The sequence below is a fragment of the Pygocentrus nattereri genome, chromosome 5 (genome assembly GCF_015220715.1).
Source record: "Pygocentrus nattereri isolate fPygNat1 chromosome 5, fPygNat1.pri, whole genome shotgun sequence".
NCBI lineage: Eukaryota > Metazoa > Chordata > Actinopteri > Characiformes > Serrasalmidae > Pygocentrus > Pygocentrus nattereri.
The window spans coordinates 14728793-14747367 of record NC_051215.1 but is presented as its reverse complement, the minus strand read 5'-3'; the positions used below and the strand labels follow the sequence as shown (position 1 = coordinate 14747367).

At 38.1% G+C, this 18575-nt stretch overlaps 1 protein-coding gene across 1 annotated transcript in view; it reads right to left on the bottom strand.

The window, feature by feature from the left end:
• ednraa (endothelin receptor type Aa) overlaps positions 1–16174 on the bottom strand; it is a 30727-nt gene extending 14553 nt beyond the window's left edge. The window contains exons 1-4 of the mRNA XM_017701440.2: positions 15921–16174; positions 13917–14437; positions 7365–7492; positions 1050–1248 (exon numbers count right to left, since the gene is read on the bottom strand). Of these exons, the coding sequence (XP_017556929.1) occupies positions 1050–1248; positions 7365–7492; positions 13917–14381 (792 nt within the window). The 5' untranslated portion in view covers positions 14382–14437; positions 15921–16174. The remainder of the gene's footprint in view (positions 1–1049; positions 1249–7364; positions 7493–13916; positions 14438–15920) is intronic.
• Between the last annotated feature and the right edge of the window lie 2401 nt (positions 16175–18575).

The window sequence follows — 18575 nt, the reverse complement described above, 5'->3', positions numbered from 1 at the left end:
TGTAAAAAAAAATTCTAATCAAGATTTAGAATCAAAATTTGGAATCAATAAAATACATTTCAGTAACAGGAAACCAAATACTGGTGTCAACTTCATAAATATTTAAGTAGCACTTTGCAGTTCAGTAATAGGTGGGTAATAATATAGTAATATTATGGTAACATGTTATACTTCCCTAAACACTGACACACTAATTTTAAAGTTGTTACCAAATAATAGGTCACTACTTTTAAGAGTGACAAAACTTTAATAAAGTGGAAAAAGAATTGCAACTGTTCTAACCTAAATGTTACATGCTAATTTCCTAGCTGCTAATAAATAAAATAAAATAAAGAAAACCAAACTAAACTGTATAAATATATGTGTGATTTGAGTTTCGAACTAGTTTCAGAGCCCAGGTCTGTTCTCTTTAACAGAGTAACAGTGTTTTGTTTACAGGCTATGCAGAAGTAACATGTGATGTTGCTTTTATCAGCCATGTTTCTGTGTAATATCTATATATTTATCTCTTCTTAATCTGGGTAACAACACTTGTCTGTAGGTGGGCCTCTATCTGAAAGCAATAGAGCAACCACACATGATTATAACACAGTGGCTTTGTCATCAGTTCAGTGCAGTTACCCACTTTATTTTGTAGAACAGATGTTATCACCATGTGAGACACAGTAACTCCTGTACCATTTAGTTTCACTTTAACTACAGCCTGTAATCGTGTCTTTACACCCCATGGCGCTTGAGCATTTAAAGACATAACAACATCATTATTTATAGGTAGTTAAAATTGTTAGAATTACTTTTTCATTACCAAGTAATAGCCACCACAAATATTTAATAACTTATCTAATGACAACTACACCTTAGCATATAATGTTCAAGCGCCTCTTTTTACAGTACAATTATCATATTTTTACCCACTAATTAGTGATTCAATAAAGTGCTATCAATATAAAATATGATTGTATACAACTGAATGGAACTGAGATGATATATCTGCCATATACACACTATGAAGAGAGTATATTGCTTGTATTTCAGTAGTAAAGCCTTACATGCATGAAGGTTGATGTGGGTACTAGCATGCAGGTGTAAATCTGCGTGTTGCTGTAGTTGAAGGACGTCGTGTTGAACACTATGGCCTCTGGCACAGCCAGGATGATGGACAGCACCCAGATGACCACGATTTCCACAGCGGTCAGTAAGGGGATTCCCACTCCTTGCACACGGCTCCATGAGGCTACAGCCCTGTACCTGCAACAGGGAGCAACACTTCCTTAGAACACATGTACCTACATCATGGAGCAACACTCATTCTAGAACTAGGGACATGCTTTTAAACACTGTCGCTATACACTTGAACTTTAGTGCTTAGTCACATTTACACTGTACAAATTTAGATCATTTTTGTTTGAAATATTTTGACATGAGCTCAATTTGGTTTAACTAAACAAACCTCTCGTTTAATACGAGATATGATATCAGCTGTTTTAGTCTAACAGCACATATAGAAGGGAGATGTACGAGCACATGCACAGCACAAGTTGTACAAATATGCAGCTGCAATGCTTCTGAAATTGCTCATTTTACTGAAGGACACAGTGTGTGTCTGGGGGGGGGGTTATGTGTAATTGAAATGTTAATGATGATTTTCTGAGATATTGGCCTATTTTATTACATCATAAGAAATGATCAATTTGAGATGAATGGAACGTTTATGTTCATGAAAATATACAAAAATAAATATATATAAAATATACAAAATGTACAGGTAAAGTAACCCTTTCGGAGTGTAGACCAAAAAAGTACAAGAAGAAAATGACAAAACTACAAAGGAATAAAAAAATGGTACCACCTGATTCTGAATTTTTCCTTTTTTTTCAAAACCTCGGCTTAATTTACGGCATTTGGCTGACGCTTTTATCCAGAGCGACTTACAATTGGATCATTTTACAGAGGTAGGCCAAGGTGGTGTTAGGAGTCTTGCCCAAGGACTCTTATTGGTATAGTGTAGGGTGTTTGCCCAGGTGGGGATTGAACCCCAGTCTACAGTGTAGAAGGCAGAGTTGTTACCCACTACACTATCCCAACCACTTTTGTTTTTTAATTTTTTTTCTATGAAAAAAAAATCAACAAAAAGGATTAAAATATATTATAATATTAAATATTACAATTAAAATATTTAATATTAAAATTATGAAACATAACCAAGCTTCTTGGTCAAACAGAACAAAATCAGAGGGCAATTTCCTTGCTGTACTTTTGTAAGTCTTTGGGCTTAATTTAAAAGGGTTAATTGAAATGCTGAGTAAAATGATGCACCAATAAACTGAACAGAGCTTGGAGTCAGAATATCAGCGCCGGCATGTTTATCTTCATACCTTAAACTCAATTGGCCTCATTCACTAAATATGTTCCCAAGTTGTTTTTTTTAACTGTTCTTGTGTCACGCTTCCGTCGAACTCTCTTCAGTGCTTCATTTCCCATCAGACTCTGGGTGATCATCTGACTGCTTTGCCACAACTGGAGTCCAGCTCAGACTCCATTTCCCAAGAGTCATGTGACACTTAACCTTGATTCACGTACCTATCAGCACTCGAGGTCTCCTGAGTTCTAATCGTGTTCACCTATATACATTATCAAATGACTTCTTAGATGTTGTACATAAGCCCGGGCTTAGTATAGAGAGGCTGTGAAGCGTTGTATCTCTGAGATCTTGCTAAGCGTTTGTTATGTTTGCCTTCTCGTGTTTTTTTGTGACCATTGTTTGGATTAACTGTTTCCCGTCTTTTTGCCTTGTCCTTTTGATACGGTTCCCTGTGCCTTTTGATCTGTGTTTTGACTCGTGGACTGTTTACCATTTATGATTTTGATCAATCCCCAGTATGAGATTAAAACTCTAATTTTACGATTTGCTAGCATCTGATTTCTGCTGCAGTGTCACATCTTGAGGATGGTCCTAAGAAAAAGTCTACGTTCGTAACGTGTTCTTATACTGCAGAATTGCTCATCCCTTTGTGCTCTTGAGTGTGTGTAGATTCTGTTCTCACCTAAAAACAAATCTCAAATAAGAAAACATTGGTGAATGTCAGAATCTTACTAAAAGCTGAGTTTTAAGGGTGTGTTCTTCTAAATGTATTATTGTTTTACTCAAGATGAAAAATTAAGGCGAGACCCTAAACCCCTAGTCCTGTAACTACAAACAAGATTACTGTAAAACATTTACGATATGCCACTGCACATTAGCATCTCTGAAAACCCAGTTTCCCAATAGACTGGTTAAAAGATTGAACTGCTATTTCTAAAACTAAAGACGGAAAAGGGAAATGTATAAAATCTCAATTAATGTGTGGCTAGAAAGAAAAACAAGAATTGTTAAACCAAACATTTTGTTGAAATTGAAGCTAGCATCAGCGCCACTATGGCAAGTGAGTTAGCAGCCAGCCAACATGGGATCCCCCACAGTACCGGGGGAATTTCACACACTTTGCTATATTTACGTAAATTTGTTATGTTTCCAATGTTATTATAGTCTTAGCAAAAATGAGCTTACCACTGAGATGGCTCACTATGACTTTTTCACAATACTGTAGTTATCAATGGAAATGTAGCCCCACATGCAGGACAATGTGACAATATGCTATTTTTATGATAAAACATCAAAGTAAACATTTCTGAGCATCTATCATAGACATTGGGCATCACAGATATTGAGAAACTCTTGAAAACGATGTCATTGCTGTTCCAACTCATTCGCAAACCTCCAAAAAATGAAATATTTTAACGCATATTATGTTTCCTGAACAGTATCATGCTGTTATAATTTTGCAGATGTCCAGGACCTGCGCACCGGTTTAAGGACTCAATCAGATCTGTAAATTGAAACCAAACAGGGACTTATGCTGCAGCAAGTGTACCGATAGCAGAATAACGCAGCTGCAGCACAGTTCAAATGTTGACTTTGACTCACAGCAACAAGCCTGCAATCTCAGAAAAGGTTAATTTAAGTTTAATGAAAAGAGCGGTTTGTGCGTTAATATTGCGGTGATGCTCACTCGTTGTGATGGTTTGGAGAAAGACTCTTACTGGCTGGTTTAGGAGTCTGCTTGTTTTTCCTTTGCTCAAACTCGTGTTTGCTTGTCTGTTTCATTAATAACTCCTCTCGAGTGCATGTTTCCATAAAATGGTGCATCAAGATTTTATGTGTAAGTATATATTTTTCATGACACACTTGAATATTCCTGTTTAACAACAATGGTGCATTACTATTTTACTAAGTGGTGTTGTATCTACCTTTTAAACGCTCGAACAGCGGGGGGAGAAAAAGCAGCCAGACTAACACTACTCGGGGACATGAATCAGACAAGATATGCTCAACATTTCCTCGTTGCTGACTGGAAACAAATCAAAAGCAGCTGTGCTCTGACGAAATTAAGCCAGTCTTGCATTTCTTTCCCAATGGCAAGGCGCGATTACATATGTGTCAATATCCTTAAGACGGCTCACTCTGTAAAACCAGCAAATGGTCAGCCTGCTGCATTCTTACTATAGTTTTGCTCTGTTTCTGCCTTTGTCTGTCCTGCCTTGTGATTTTTTAGTGTGCTAAGTATGAAGAAACCCATTCTCATGCCGTAAGTAATAATGGTTGAAATTCAAAATAAGAAAATAGTGATTTGTTGACAAAATTGCATCCAAAACCACATACTACCATACTATAGATACTACACAGCTGAATGTATTGATGGTGTACTACTTTGGCATAATGTTTGGATGGAGTGAGTGCAACAACAATATCTTAAAAGTATTAAAACAGCAAAAACACAGACAAACATTGCTTAGATGAATGTTCCATTTGTCTATAGTAAGTGATTTGCAGATAAGTTAGTACACCTTGTGAAGAACAAATGAAGAAACACATCCAACAAAAGTTGAAAATCTTAAAAAAGTCAAATGTACCATTTTATTGGTCTAAATAGACAAGCTGAACATAGACTTTTTTTACGGAAAGCATGTACTCAAACTTGTGCGGAGCACGTTTGGTCCCCAAAGAGGAAGAGGTGGCCATTACAGCTGACCTTACAAACTTGTGGGACTGCTCTGATTGAACCAGAGGCCCGACAACTCAGCATCCTGCCCCCCTAACCCCACCCCAAATTAGCAAATCCATTAATCTTTCCTCCGGAGCATTTCATGGGAACTGCTCTTACAAAGCCACTGCATAGAAAGCTTGAGATTAAGTCGTTTTGTAAGTTATCATTTAACTTGTCAGAGGGAAAAAAAGATGATCTGCACTCATCTGTTTATGCTGTACACAGTGATATTACTACTTCCTAAGGCATTTTCAAAAACAAAAGCAAAGTGTAATTTGATATTGCTTCATACTTGAGGCTGTGAATTTCTGTTAAAACTTCCAATCCACAACACATTCATATTTGTCAGCAGAGAAGGAGTGTTTTTTTATGATTTGAATGCTTTGAAAAGCTGGAAAAAAGTCAAAAGAGCAAATATGAAAGGAATTGCTTTTATAAAGCAATATATTTTATGTAATTATACAGTAATTATGTAGTAATTATATGTGATTGCATTGTAATTATATTTAAATTGTATAGCAAAACTATAAAACTAAAAAAAATGCCTCCTAACTTTACTTGGAATAAATCAGCTTTCATGTTTACTTTAATTTCCAAACAAAAAACAGTAGCTAATGAGCTGCCTATTGCAAAAGATTCATCTATGATGCCTCCATGTGAATATTTCCAGGCCATGTTAATGTCAGCACAGCATATGTTTGATGTCACAGTGAAAATATATGAAGTCAGAGGGCATGCATTCCATTTGGTTGGGTTGAGAAAACAACCTTCGTCTCAGCGAGAGCCATATGTTCCTGATTTGGGGTAGATACTGAGCAAATGAGAAAGCGCAAGCTACAAGACACATAAGACTACAGACTGCATGAAGTGAATGGGAAGCATCCGTATAGATGTATAGGGTTTTATGTAGGCCTTCATTGTTCTTGTGTGGATAAAACACACACACACACGCACACACTTTTTCACAAGAGTGAAAAGGCACAATATAAACCTCAGTTTGAAACCATTACTCTTCATTCCACCATTTGCCCTGAGTCTGACCCCAACACTAACCTGATCCCCAAAAACCTGCTCCTTCACCTCAGCCTGGCCTCAGGGTTAAATATCAGATGAGGGAAAGTTCAATGGGCCAAACTAAAGAAAGGCAGAAAGAATAAATCACAGTTCTCTGCCTCTCTAAGCCTAAATATTAAATGTCAGTCTATCATTTTAACCTTCTCATGTCAGGGACTATTTTTCTTGTGCGTGGTTTAAACATAATTATAAGAAAGCATAATTAATCACATACTTACATAATGAATTACAATGAGCTACATGCATTTGATTCACATTCTTTGTTAACAGGAAGTCTAGATATTATTAGTGAACATCATCAAATTGCAAATAACTGACTTCTAATGGCCACTGCTGTTCTTACTACAGGTTTGCTCTGAGGACTTTTGCCAGTTTTTCATTTACTTCAGGTCCTACTGCGTGGCCACGACTTAGTAAGGCATGGGAACAAAAGAACACAACAAAACCACAGCTTAATAAGGTTCTTGTTCCCATACCTTAGTAAGACTTAATTATCTTGCCCCCATGACTAAGTCGTGGACATGCATTAGGATCTTGTTCCCATGCATTTATACAACATGGTCATGCATTACTTTTATTTATATGGGAATGTCACAAGTACACTTACATTTGTGTGGTTTTACGTACTAAAACATAATAATTCATTTTAAGTTTTTCCCAACATTTCTTTATCCCACAGAATTGAACAAGTGTTTTTGTTACTGTGATTTAAAAAGACTGATATATGCAAATGAACTTTGCTCTGATTGGCTACCTTGTATTGCACCAAAAAGCAGTTCAGCTAGAAACACTCTTTATAACTTCAGCGAGAATTGACAGGGCTTCATTTCTGTAGTGTGAATATGTCAGTATTTACATATGATACAGTATCTACATATGATAGTTGACAACCAACTCAAAACATAAGCAGTTAAGTTTCCATATATGGACTGTATGGACTGTGAAGTGAACTTTGTTTTGACATATTATAGAAAAAAATGACGTATTTCCACAAACTCTTTTTCAAAAAAGTGAACTATGGGCAATTTAAGATGAACAACTGAACATTTAGCTGGCAGGTTAAGGGATTAAACAGTATACCAGTTTGTCTACACTGGGATTATGAACCACTGTGTATAAAACACACTCTTTCAAAATGAAAGTGTACTATAAAAGACAAGCTGCAACAAACACGCAGAGACTTCAGAGGTATAACTCTTGACATACCTGTCCACACTGAGAGCACACAAGTTCAGCACTGTGATGCCTACAGACGCTTTCTGGAGGAAGGGCACCAGCTTACACAGGAACTGACCAAATGAGGTGTGAGCCAATGGGAATTCACTCATCAGGAGCTGCAAGGAAGATAGGAGCACAAAACTGGTTTATCCCCTTTCAATGTCTACCACTGCTGAACAAGAACTTAATCAGGAATCAGGCTCAGTCAGTGAAGGAAGACAAATGTGCCGCATACAATGTGAGTATCTGGCAATAACCAAAAATCACTTTTACACAGGTTTCCTGTCACTCCAAATGTAGTCAATAATATTTCATGTATGAGGTTTTCTCCTTTACTTTTTCACTGAAGAATTCACTAGACTTTAATGTAGCTAATAATACACTCCACCAATTAGCATTGTACAAGCTGCACAGCTAAATTGTCACACATTGTCCTCACAACAAATCAAATTGTTAAGTAAACCCAAATAGACTTTCTTATGTGGTTTTTGACATGGTATGGCATACTGGTATCTATAAAACTGGGCAAAAAATCTAGACCAAATATAGACTTCAAGACAGATGCTACTATTATTTTTAGTAATGCAATACACTATATTAACACAGTGCCAGAAACCATGTAAGCAAGTGAGTTTCTTGAATAAGTCAACACAGTTTGGGGCTGTTCACTAGGCAGAAATACATTTTTGTGTAGGCCTGTGAAGAAGTGGGGAGGCTAACTTGACAGATACGATTGCCAAATGTGTTATATCCCACACTCCCATTACACTAGATTATAGCCTTTTCCAGACAGTAGTGCAGTCATCACCCCACCCTGTTAATGGATTATTTATGTCTCACCACTGATGACGATGTAAATATTTATATTTTGTAATAAAAGTAGCATGGTACTACTGACTACTGATGACAATGGGCCTCATACATCAATACATTCATAAGTTCTTTCTTTAATTTGTTCTTTAAGAAAAAGTCTATGTCAGATTCTAAACACATTCTTAAACTGCAGAATTGTTTGCACCATGGTGCTCTAGAGTGTGTGTAGATTCTGTTTTTACCTAAAAACAAATCCCAAACAAGAAGACTCTTGGAAGATTTAAGTGGGTTAAGAATGGTTGTTGAATGAGACCCAATGGCTGTACCCAACTGGGGACTGGACTGCACTTTTGCATCTTCTGACCACAGAGTCAGATTCCAACACTGGCATGTTTATAAAGAACTGATGACCTGAGGCAACAACAGATAGCAGTGAAAACTAAGGAGTAATAAGAGGGCTGGGAAAGTAAAACAGAGCTTAAGATTGGTTGAATGGACTATATTTTGCAGATTTAGGAATGATGCAGAACCTAATATACATGTATACAATATACTGCCATAGCACAACCACAGCATTCTCAGGAAATAAACCAATTTTCATTATTTCAAAAAATGCAAGTCAATAAATGGGTTTCATTTCAATTACAAATTTAGGATATCTAGAAATTTGAAAAGAATATCACTTTGATGTTCATTTCATCAATCATATCATAATATAGCATGGATAAAGAGAAAATGTGGTATTCAAAAAGTGGTATTTTGCAACAAAAACTTAAATATTTTCCCTCATTTGATTTGCTAGGCTACAATCTGTGTTGGCCCAGGGTAGGTTGAGGTAAGCATGTGATGATTTAGGCATGCAGTTTGTCAGAGTCAAAATTTCCATAACTTTTTTTAGCTATATTACCATTATAGATCCAATGCAAAACTAATGTAGCAAACTTTGGTCTTGAAACATGTCTTAGCTGAACAAGTACAGTTGGGGTAATTTCACTTTAATATTTATCCATTTTAGTGTATTAATATGTGAATACACATGTAAAAAGAAGCACTGTAGCATCTGTTGTGCAATATCTTTTTTTTTTTGAGAATCAGCCAAAAACCAGAATAAAATGCAGGTTTGTCTCTAAACTTTATTGGCTTCCTCAGTTCCATGGTCCATATGTTCACTAGTCTGATCTGGATAGCGCAGAACATGCCATTAGCTGTTTGTTAAAGAAAGAGTGAAATCCACTCGCTGGACCTGCTTCACATCCTTTATCCTCAGGCTCCTGCAGAGCACAAGCAGAACAAAAGTATCTTCCTGTGTTCTGTTTGTCTCATGGTCTTGGCAGTGGCGTGTGAATAGAAACTGGCTTATGTTAAATAGGAGGAAAGGAGGAATCATACCCTAGTTTGGGGAGGAAACTCTTCACGGGTGCATCCTGACTGCCTGTGTTTATACACAGCCCAGCGGTTCATCATAGAAGGGTGTGTCATAGCAGGAGAGCTCTGAGTTTGTGCGTGAGAAGTGTCTGAAGGACTACTGAGTCACTCAGATGTCATTAATCTAAAACAGGTCATGCTCATCACTTCTGCCTGACGAGAAAACGTATGATCTTGCTTTAACAAACTGCTGCATTTAAGAGCATTTTGAGATGTGTAACTTTACAAATTTACAGACTTTTTTTAATACATACGTAAATAACTTACTCAGTCCCTTATTCACTCACACAAGTCAGGCAAGCTGAAGATCTAGTCATAACTTTTTGAAAGTGCCCTACAACTTATTTACATGTTGCTGCTGGTGGGACAAAACCTTGTGTCTCCAAAATAATAACTTTACAGGAGAAGGAAAAAACATACTTTACTTTTAATGTAAGTCAATAGAACCAGACTTTTTTCAAAATCATTTTGGGCCATTTCTTTTTGTCCATCCTTCATGAAGTTTACATACAATGCAAAGGCCAACATACACTTTCAAATTAGGTAAAAATCATAATTAGCAAAAATGGAGAGACAACATTTTGTTCTGACAGCAGCGATATGCTCAAATTGTTAACAAATTGTTCTGTGAAACTCTGTGGTTTTGGATAAGGATTAAGGCTAGTGCTGTGGTAAAGATTAGTTCCTGGTTTTTAAATGCTTTCTTTTTACAGTCCCCTAAATTCTAGACATTAACTTGGGTCCAAACTGTGAAGTGGGGTATAAACTCCACTGACAGGTTCTAGCTATTAAACTGATAAAGGGTGTAAAAACTGTACTGTAAACCCAAACACTCAAGCAAGAAATCGAATTGGAAAGTTAATGCCAAGAACCTGCTGGGCATTCTAGGGTAATTTTGTTAGACTGCTTCGGGACTTACCATCATGTTATCCAAAATAATGACCTAGTACTTTGAGGTTTGTACCTCACAATTCTCTGGTTAATACCTTGAACTTAAGGTTTTGGGTTTTGGGTTGAGTTTAGGATAGTGGCAGGAAAAGTTGTTCAGATATGAGGTGTATTTAACATTATTTAACAATATGAATAATAAATAAATTTTGGCCATAAATTGTCCCTTTACCTTAAATGAGCCACATAAAATATCTTCAGCAAAGAAAGAAGAAAAAAAACAAAAAACAAATATAATTGTAATTTGAGGTTTAGACCTGAAGTTTAAGCTTTAACATTACCTTTTTTTTTGCAGTTACAAAATTTACATAGAAGTATAAACATGAACTTTAAATTTAGCTCTTAAGTATTTAACTCAAGATAAGTACTTAAGGTATTTTACAGAAGTAGCCACAGATGAGCATCTACAAAGCATCCCCAGTGAACCATTAACATAAAGCTGCAGATGCTCCAAAAAGGGTACATCATTGAAAAGGAGGAAACTGGCCCAAGTGTCACGATTGGCCCCTCCCAGTCCTGTTTTGGTTTAGGCCATATGCGTTTGATTTGGTTTCCTAGTCCAGCCCCCTCGTTTCATGACTCCATCCCTGATTGTCTCCACCTGTTTCCCGCCTGTCCCTCGTTTACCCTGTTACTTAAGCCCTGTGCTTTGCCCTTTGTTTTGCTGGTCTTTGTTTGATTTGTTGGAGTTTGATGTTCTGGTTGTACTGTTTCTATCTTTGAGATTTTGTGTTCTTTATTGTCATGTCTGTCCCGCGATCTCTATGTGTTTGTTCTATGACCCTGGACTGTCTCGACCCTGACTTTGGATTTGCCCATAATAAACGTCGCTTATCTCCGCATATGCATCCGCCTCCTTGCTCCCCGGCGTTACACCAAGGGTGTGCATCATTGAAAAGAAGGAAATTGACACAACCAAAACATCAAAAGGTTATCAGAAAGGAAGAAAGGAAGTTCATTGGCTAAAATTTGAATGGAACAGTGTATAATGGTTAACATGGACATTGTTTCAGCAAAATAAACCAATCATCTTGTTGGTAAAGGTGCAAATCGGAAAAAGCCAGGCTTGCATCCCTGGTGTCAAATTCCCTACTGCATTAGTTGTGGAAAAGCTCTTTATTATCAGACACAAAAAAATTATATTCTAACCAAAATAGCCCTTCTATTCCATGCCATCTATTTCACACTCAAAGATTATGACAATCAATTGATCTCTGCCTTTAAGAAATGACCTTTGGAGCAGATTTGAGTCCACTCTGCTTCAAAATAAGTGAATACAACCTTTGTAAGCAGCTTCCTAACACTGAATGATTTTTTTCACTGCAGGTCTTTGCTTAGCGGATGTTGCTGAATGCTGGCCTGAAGGATGAGAGGAGATAAGAGCAGAGTTTAAGAAGTGACAACACATCAGGCCATGTAGGGCTGATGCACTCTGTCCAAACCTCTGTGCTTATTTTAGCTGGCCCTGTCCCTGCTGCCATCATCACTACACTCTGTGGCCACAGCACAGTGTGCTGGGAGATTCTGAGTAGCTGTTAAACTTCACACTGTGTCCTCCTGCTTTACACTCTCTGACTCTCAGTCCTAGAACCTTTTGTCATCCCTCTCTCTCCATGTACAGCATGTACTGTACAGTGCAAACACTTTAGACACCTACATAAATTGGTTTAAAAAAGTATTTTATCCAAGCACTATGTATTTATTTGATAAGTTCTTCAAGGGTTCTTTAGTAAAAGGAATGGTTCTGTTTGGAACCAATTCTAAATGGTTTGCATGAAGAAATGTTTCTTACAGTTGATGGAGAATGTGTTGTATATGGTTCTGTATAAAACCTTTTTGAAAATGGTCCTATACAGCCCAAGCAAGGGTTCTTCTATTGTTACATTCTTAATATCTTAACAATAGTTGAACGTTTTTTGAGCTACATAGGATCATTTGCAGAAAGCTTCTATATAGAACCATACACAACATATACACAGCATATACAACCACAGACAACACATTTTCCATCACCATGCAAAGAATCATTTAAGCATGGAATCCAAAATCAAGCAGGATCTGGAAATGGCTACACCATGGATCACATACATAAGAAAGTCAATAAAAGATGTAAAACCAAACACGATGCTTGTACAATTGATTTTAGAATATGTTCATTTGACTTACTTGTTATGGTCTCCTGAAACATGAGACCAACAGCACTGTACAGAAGGCAGAAACTACCCTTACTTTTTATTATTTTAAGTCAAAACATCCATTAAGTACAAGTTATTAATAGCTTAGAAGATAAATCCAATAATCATTCACTTGAATATGGAAAAGGAAAAAGAAAATCAGTAAAAAAAAGGAGTCAGCAAAACTTGAGTTCCAAAAACCATTAAAAGCTTTAGAGAAAATGAGGCTAATAACTATGTAAGCCCTGGTAGACCACCAAAACTGTTACCATCAAAAAAACATTACTTAAAGCTTTCATCTTTTAAAGAAATTAAAAAATCAAGCTCCAATTTTGCTTAAGATCTAAGAACACTCCCTCTACTGTGAGAAGACAACTCAACACTGAATGAAAGTCTGAAAGAATGTGCTGTCAAGCTGTCAAGAAGCTGTTACTAAAAAAAGGAAATAGATAAAAAAAAGAACATTTGCTAATCAAACAGCTGCTGGTGTTCTCAGAGCAATGAACTGACCACACCAGAGTCCAGACCTCAATATGATGAAATATGTTCAGGATCACTTGGATTGTAATACGTACACAGGAAATGCAAACTTCTAAGACTGAACTTGTACTGTGGAAAAATATCTGGAAGCAAGTCTTTCAAAAAGAATGTAGACTATAATAAAGACTAGTATTTTGTCCACTCAATATAGATGCACATACCACTGAATTATAGCAGTCTACACTTAACCTCATAGGGATTTCAATGCTGCTAACTGGACAAACACAGATTTTTTCTTATGGAGAAAAGTATGGAAAAGTATTTTTCCCAAAATATGCAATAGACATCTTGAAACCTAAAGGTCATTATTATGTAACAGTATGCCATACAGCAGCGGACATCACAGAAGCATTTGCAATTGAGATTACTTAACGACTTATGGTTTTAGTCAAATGTGTGACATTTGACGTGTGGTTAGCATGAAACTAATCAAAAAAGTACAAGCTTACAGTCCTTAAAGAAGCTTTGACACCAAACATTGATGATTGGCCACATTTGGAGTGAGTTTTTAATTATCTTGAGTGCTTAGGCTTTCAAGACAATCTAAGTAAATATTAATGGGGACATATTTGAGAGTTCAGAGCTAGATCTCGCTACCAGATAGAGCTGTTGATAGAGTAGTTCAGGGCTTGGTGCCTACCTTGTAGACGTTTATGGGAATATCTATGGCGATGTAGATGAGGTCACCTAGGGCCAGACTGGCGATGAGGGCATTAGGTCCATTCCTCATGCACTTGTGCTGGTAGATAATCCTTAGCACGGTGGCATTGCCTACCATGCCCACCACGAACACCACACAGGAAATGATAGTGTTTATGACCTTGAAAGCGGCCTTAACAGAGGTCGAAACCACACAGGGTGGGGGGCGTGTCCTGTCCTTCATACCCATGGTGCTGTTCCCTGTTGTAGCTACTCTGAAAGTGGGCCTTGGGCCTGGGAGGTTCCCTGGCCCGCTGTGGCTCTCCCTGGGCTGAACGGTGGTGGAGAAAGGCCAGGAAGAGCCAGGAAGGTCCTCTGTGCTGTTTATCTGAGCCATTCCACCAGCGGCCATGATGGCCATTAGCAACAACACATGTAGTGTCGTAGAGACCATTGCTGAACACATTCCACTCTCCGATCTGCAGATAAGCTGATAAGAGTCCAATTATAGACACGGCAAGGCTGAGGGACAGGAGAGAAACAGGAGAAGGTAAGATAGGCTTAATTTAGAGCAAATCTTAGTTTGAGACAGGTTTCATTTCTTTTGTATAAGCATAATTTGACTCTGTCTCTTGTTGGAACAATGCGCACAAAGACAAACGGCAGCACTGCTGTGAAAGGGCTTCGGAATGTGACAAAATCAAAGAGAATTGTTTAAAAGTACAACAACAGATCAGTGAAACTTCCTCGCAACTTCAAAAGGGATTTAGTGAAGGAGCACAGATGGAGCATGCCAGCATGAGTTACTGTGATGCTACGGGACGAGACGTCGCCTCTCCCATCATCCCCTGCAAATACCCATCAGCGCTGGCATGGTGCTAATGGCACATATGCGCTGTGGCAGGCCTATTGCGTTATTTTTCCACCCCCTTCCTTTTCCTTTTCTGTTTATTTATTTCTTTTTTGCAGCTTCTTCTCTCTCTGGTTCTGATTTGAGATTTCGGACTGGCGGTTTCCCAAACAAAGGGCCACTTCAACATAAAAGAGGCAAACTTTTTAGATCCCTCCGCAGCCGGGTTACACAATAGAGGGATTTGTGGGGTGGGGAGGGGGGTAGAATGTTTGTGAATCTAGGCACAGCCAGTCAGTCACAAAGTACTCCAATGACTGATAGTCCTCAACAACACAAGGTTTTGAAGAAGATCGAAACAACTCAATCTTGTCTCCCAATCTATAAACAACGTGATGAGTAATAGGGAAGAGTGAAGAGCTATTAGCATCAGCTGTTTTGTGGCTTTTTAGTAGATAATACAATTTAGGGATTAAAAAAATCTATTTAATCAGAAACTTTTGGAAATAGTCTTCTTGGGAATCTCTGAACCTGTAACATTTTTCTAGACACAGCTTTTGAAGTTCAAGTAAGTATGACATGCATGTCAGCAGTAACCAGTCAACAGTTGTTTCTAATCACAAGCCATTATAAACATTTACATTTACCCCTAAAATCAGTCTTATTACACCCTAATGCTCATTATTCACTAACTACAATGCAAATTGGCTGAGTTACTCTCAAATTATAGATGTGTGTAATTAAAGTTTGGACAAGCTAGCTGGTCCTGGCCATTTAAGGGCTAAAAGCAAGTAGCGAAGCCATCAGAGCATGCAAAAAAACCCTTATTCTTGATCTAAGATTTTTCGTAGCAATCACGTCACATGAGTAAAACCAAGATAAACGTTCACTAAAAGCAAAAGTTAATCAGGTCCCATCTCCTTCAGACTACTTTCGAGCCTCTTTTCATAATGGTGACAGCAGAGAAACACTTCAGAGGCGAGATGCATTTCCTGTTCAAAGTCCCTGCCGCCACCTGGTACACAAAGAACTATTTAGCAGACAGCCCTTCAAGTAGCATCACAGTTTAGCATCAGCCTGGCACTACAGGGATCCGTGACAGCCCGTAAACTGCTCCGCTGATAAATTATGAATGACTCCTGGTTTTTCACCTACCGCTCCTTAAATGTCTGCCTTCCCTTGGATCCTGTCACTCAGTCAGTCAGTCAGCGAACGAGTGGGGCAAACTTTCGGCTGGAGCCCCCCCAGACATCTGTGTGGCATCACATGAGTAATTAAGCAACTATCAAAGTAGAGGAGGATCCCTTTTGGGCTGCCACTGCACGCCGAGGCTGCTGTGAGGTGCTGCTCTGCATTCTGTCTCCAGCTTTTCCTGTGGAGAGTTGCTCTGTGTGTGTGTGTGTGTTTTTGTGTGTGCGTGTGTCTGAGTGAGCACTTTGACTGGGTGGGATTGCAGTTCTCCACCCCCCCACCCCACCCCAACCCCAGCCAGGAGGGAGGCCCCAGAGGAAACGGCAGCGGTTCACAGCCCGCCTTGCCTGTCTACTGCTGATGAGGATCATTGGAGATTTGCAGTGTGTGTGTGTGTATGGTGTGCCTGAGACAGGGCAGGGGGGGACTATGCTGCCCCTCATCAGACAGGGCCCCCTCCTCTTTCCTCTTAATCCCTTTCAAACCCTAAAGGCCTTATTCTCATAACTCACTCTCATGGCTACATTCTTAAAATAAGGGTACTATAGATCGTTCTTTGGAGCCACTTTTGAACATTTCACTGAGATGTTTTTTTAAAGGACCATATCTATAAATGAGATGTGGGAGTGTGAAGAACTTTTTAAAGTTAAAAGACACCTAAAGCAATATAATTTTACAGTGAAGGGATACAAGTATTCATGTCCTGTGCACATATAAGGACAACCTGAAAGTAGCAATAAGCAATGAACTGCACCACAATCATTTCCCTTCCTAGGCCAAGTGCAAAACTCCTCTCTTATAAGACAAGACACAACAAAACTTAACACATGAGCAAGTAGACAAATCAGAACTCTTTTAGAACAGTGTGCCCTGGTCAGAGGAGACAAATAACCCTTTGGTCATTCTTATGCCATGTTTGGAAAGTGAAGGGTCGCAAACATGATCTCAAGAACACCACATCTACTGTGAAGTAAGGAGGTGGGAGTATCATGACCTGGGTCTGCTTCTCTGTAAACAGGACTGGCTTATTACACATCATTTAGGAAATATGGAGCAATGTTCTTGAACATATTAGTGGAGAATTAAATCTCAGCTACCGAGAAACTGGGCAGAAGTTGGACTACGCAGTCAAATATTCAACCAAAAGAACTCAAGATAGGTTTTATAAAAGGAAAGTGAAAGTGCTTGGCCTAGTCAATCTTCTGAAACAGAGGGAACCTCATAAGCAACTGAAGGCAGTTTGCTGAGAGAAATGAATAAACATTAAAACACAATGCTGCAAAAAGTGGATTATTTATTATCTCCAAAATGTATGAGTCAACAAAGGCTGTGCTGCAAAATAATAATGGTATTAAATTGTGGCGCCTGAGTACATTTTATTTTTTTTTACTTAAGAATACACAGTCATTGCAGGTATACTAAACAACAAAGCCAAAAAGTGCCTGAAAACGTTTCTTTTATGTTTTCCTAGAACCATACAACAATTCCAATGAGCTCCTCACTTTAATGAACAAAAGTACTGATCACACACACACACACACACACACACACACATATATATATATATATATATATATATATATATATATATATATATATATATATTGCCCTGTGATGGACTGGCAACCTGTCGATGGGTGTATCGGGTGTATCCTGCCTTCCGCCCAATGACTGCTAGGATAGGCTCCAGCACCCCAACATCCCCCCCCCCCCCCCCCCCACCGCAACCCTGAGGGAGAAGTGGCTTAGAAAATGTATGTATGTATAATATATATATATATATATATATATATATATATTAATAACCAAAAACAATAACCAAAAAGCTATGGATGCAGTTTAAAAGCTCAATTAAAGGAGCAATTATTTTACATTATGGAATTTGTCAGCAGAAAGAAAAATCAAATGTCATTGATTAAAACGGCAGTGTAACACAGCATACTGTGTGGCTTATTTCACTGTAAAAATGATTTGATGTATGAGATTAATATAGATGAGAGAGAGGGATGAGAAATTGGTTATAGATAGAACTCTGTCTCATGGAAGAGCTCTCAGATATTTTCATTGTATTTAAATGTGAGTTGTATGGTAGTAGAGCGAGTGATTAAAACTTACTGAACAATAAGGGGTTAATTCTCATGGTTCCTTCTGCAAGCCTGCCTGCATGCTCTGTACTCGCTGTTTGATCCCAGAAAATCAAAGACAAGCCAAATAGCCCAGTACCCAAACTGTCTCTTTAACCTCTGTTGCTCGAAATATCAGATAGTGGGTGGTCAAATTCAATGGAAAGTCCCGTGCCTATGCCCTAGTTTATTGTGTGAATGTGGGATCCACACTGCATACAAAAGCTTTGTAAATAAATAAATGACTATATACAGATAATAACAAAATGTTACTTCTGATTTAAATGCATTTTTGTTGTTCTAAAAAATATAGTTGTTAGTGTAAGAAATAATTTGACAAAGTTAAGGTATGGATTCTAGTGTGGTCAGTCCATTGATCTGAGAACACCAGCAGCGTTGTTTGATTTATTGTTTTTTGTTTATTCCCTTTTCTCCGTAACAGCTTCTTGACAGTTACACATCCTTTCAGGCCCATAGCATTGAGTCGTCTTCTCAC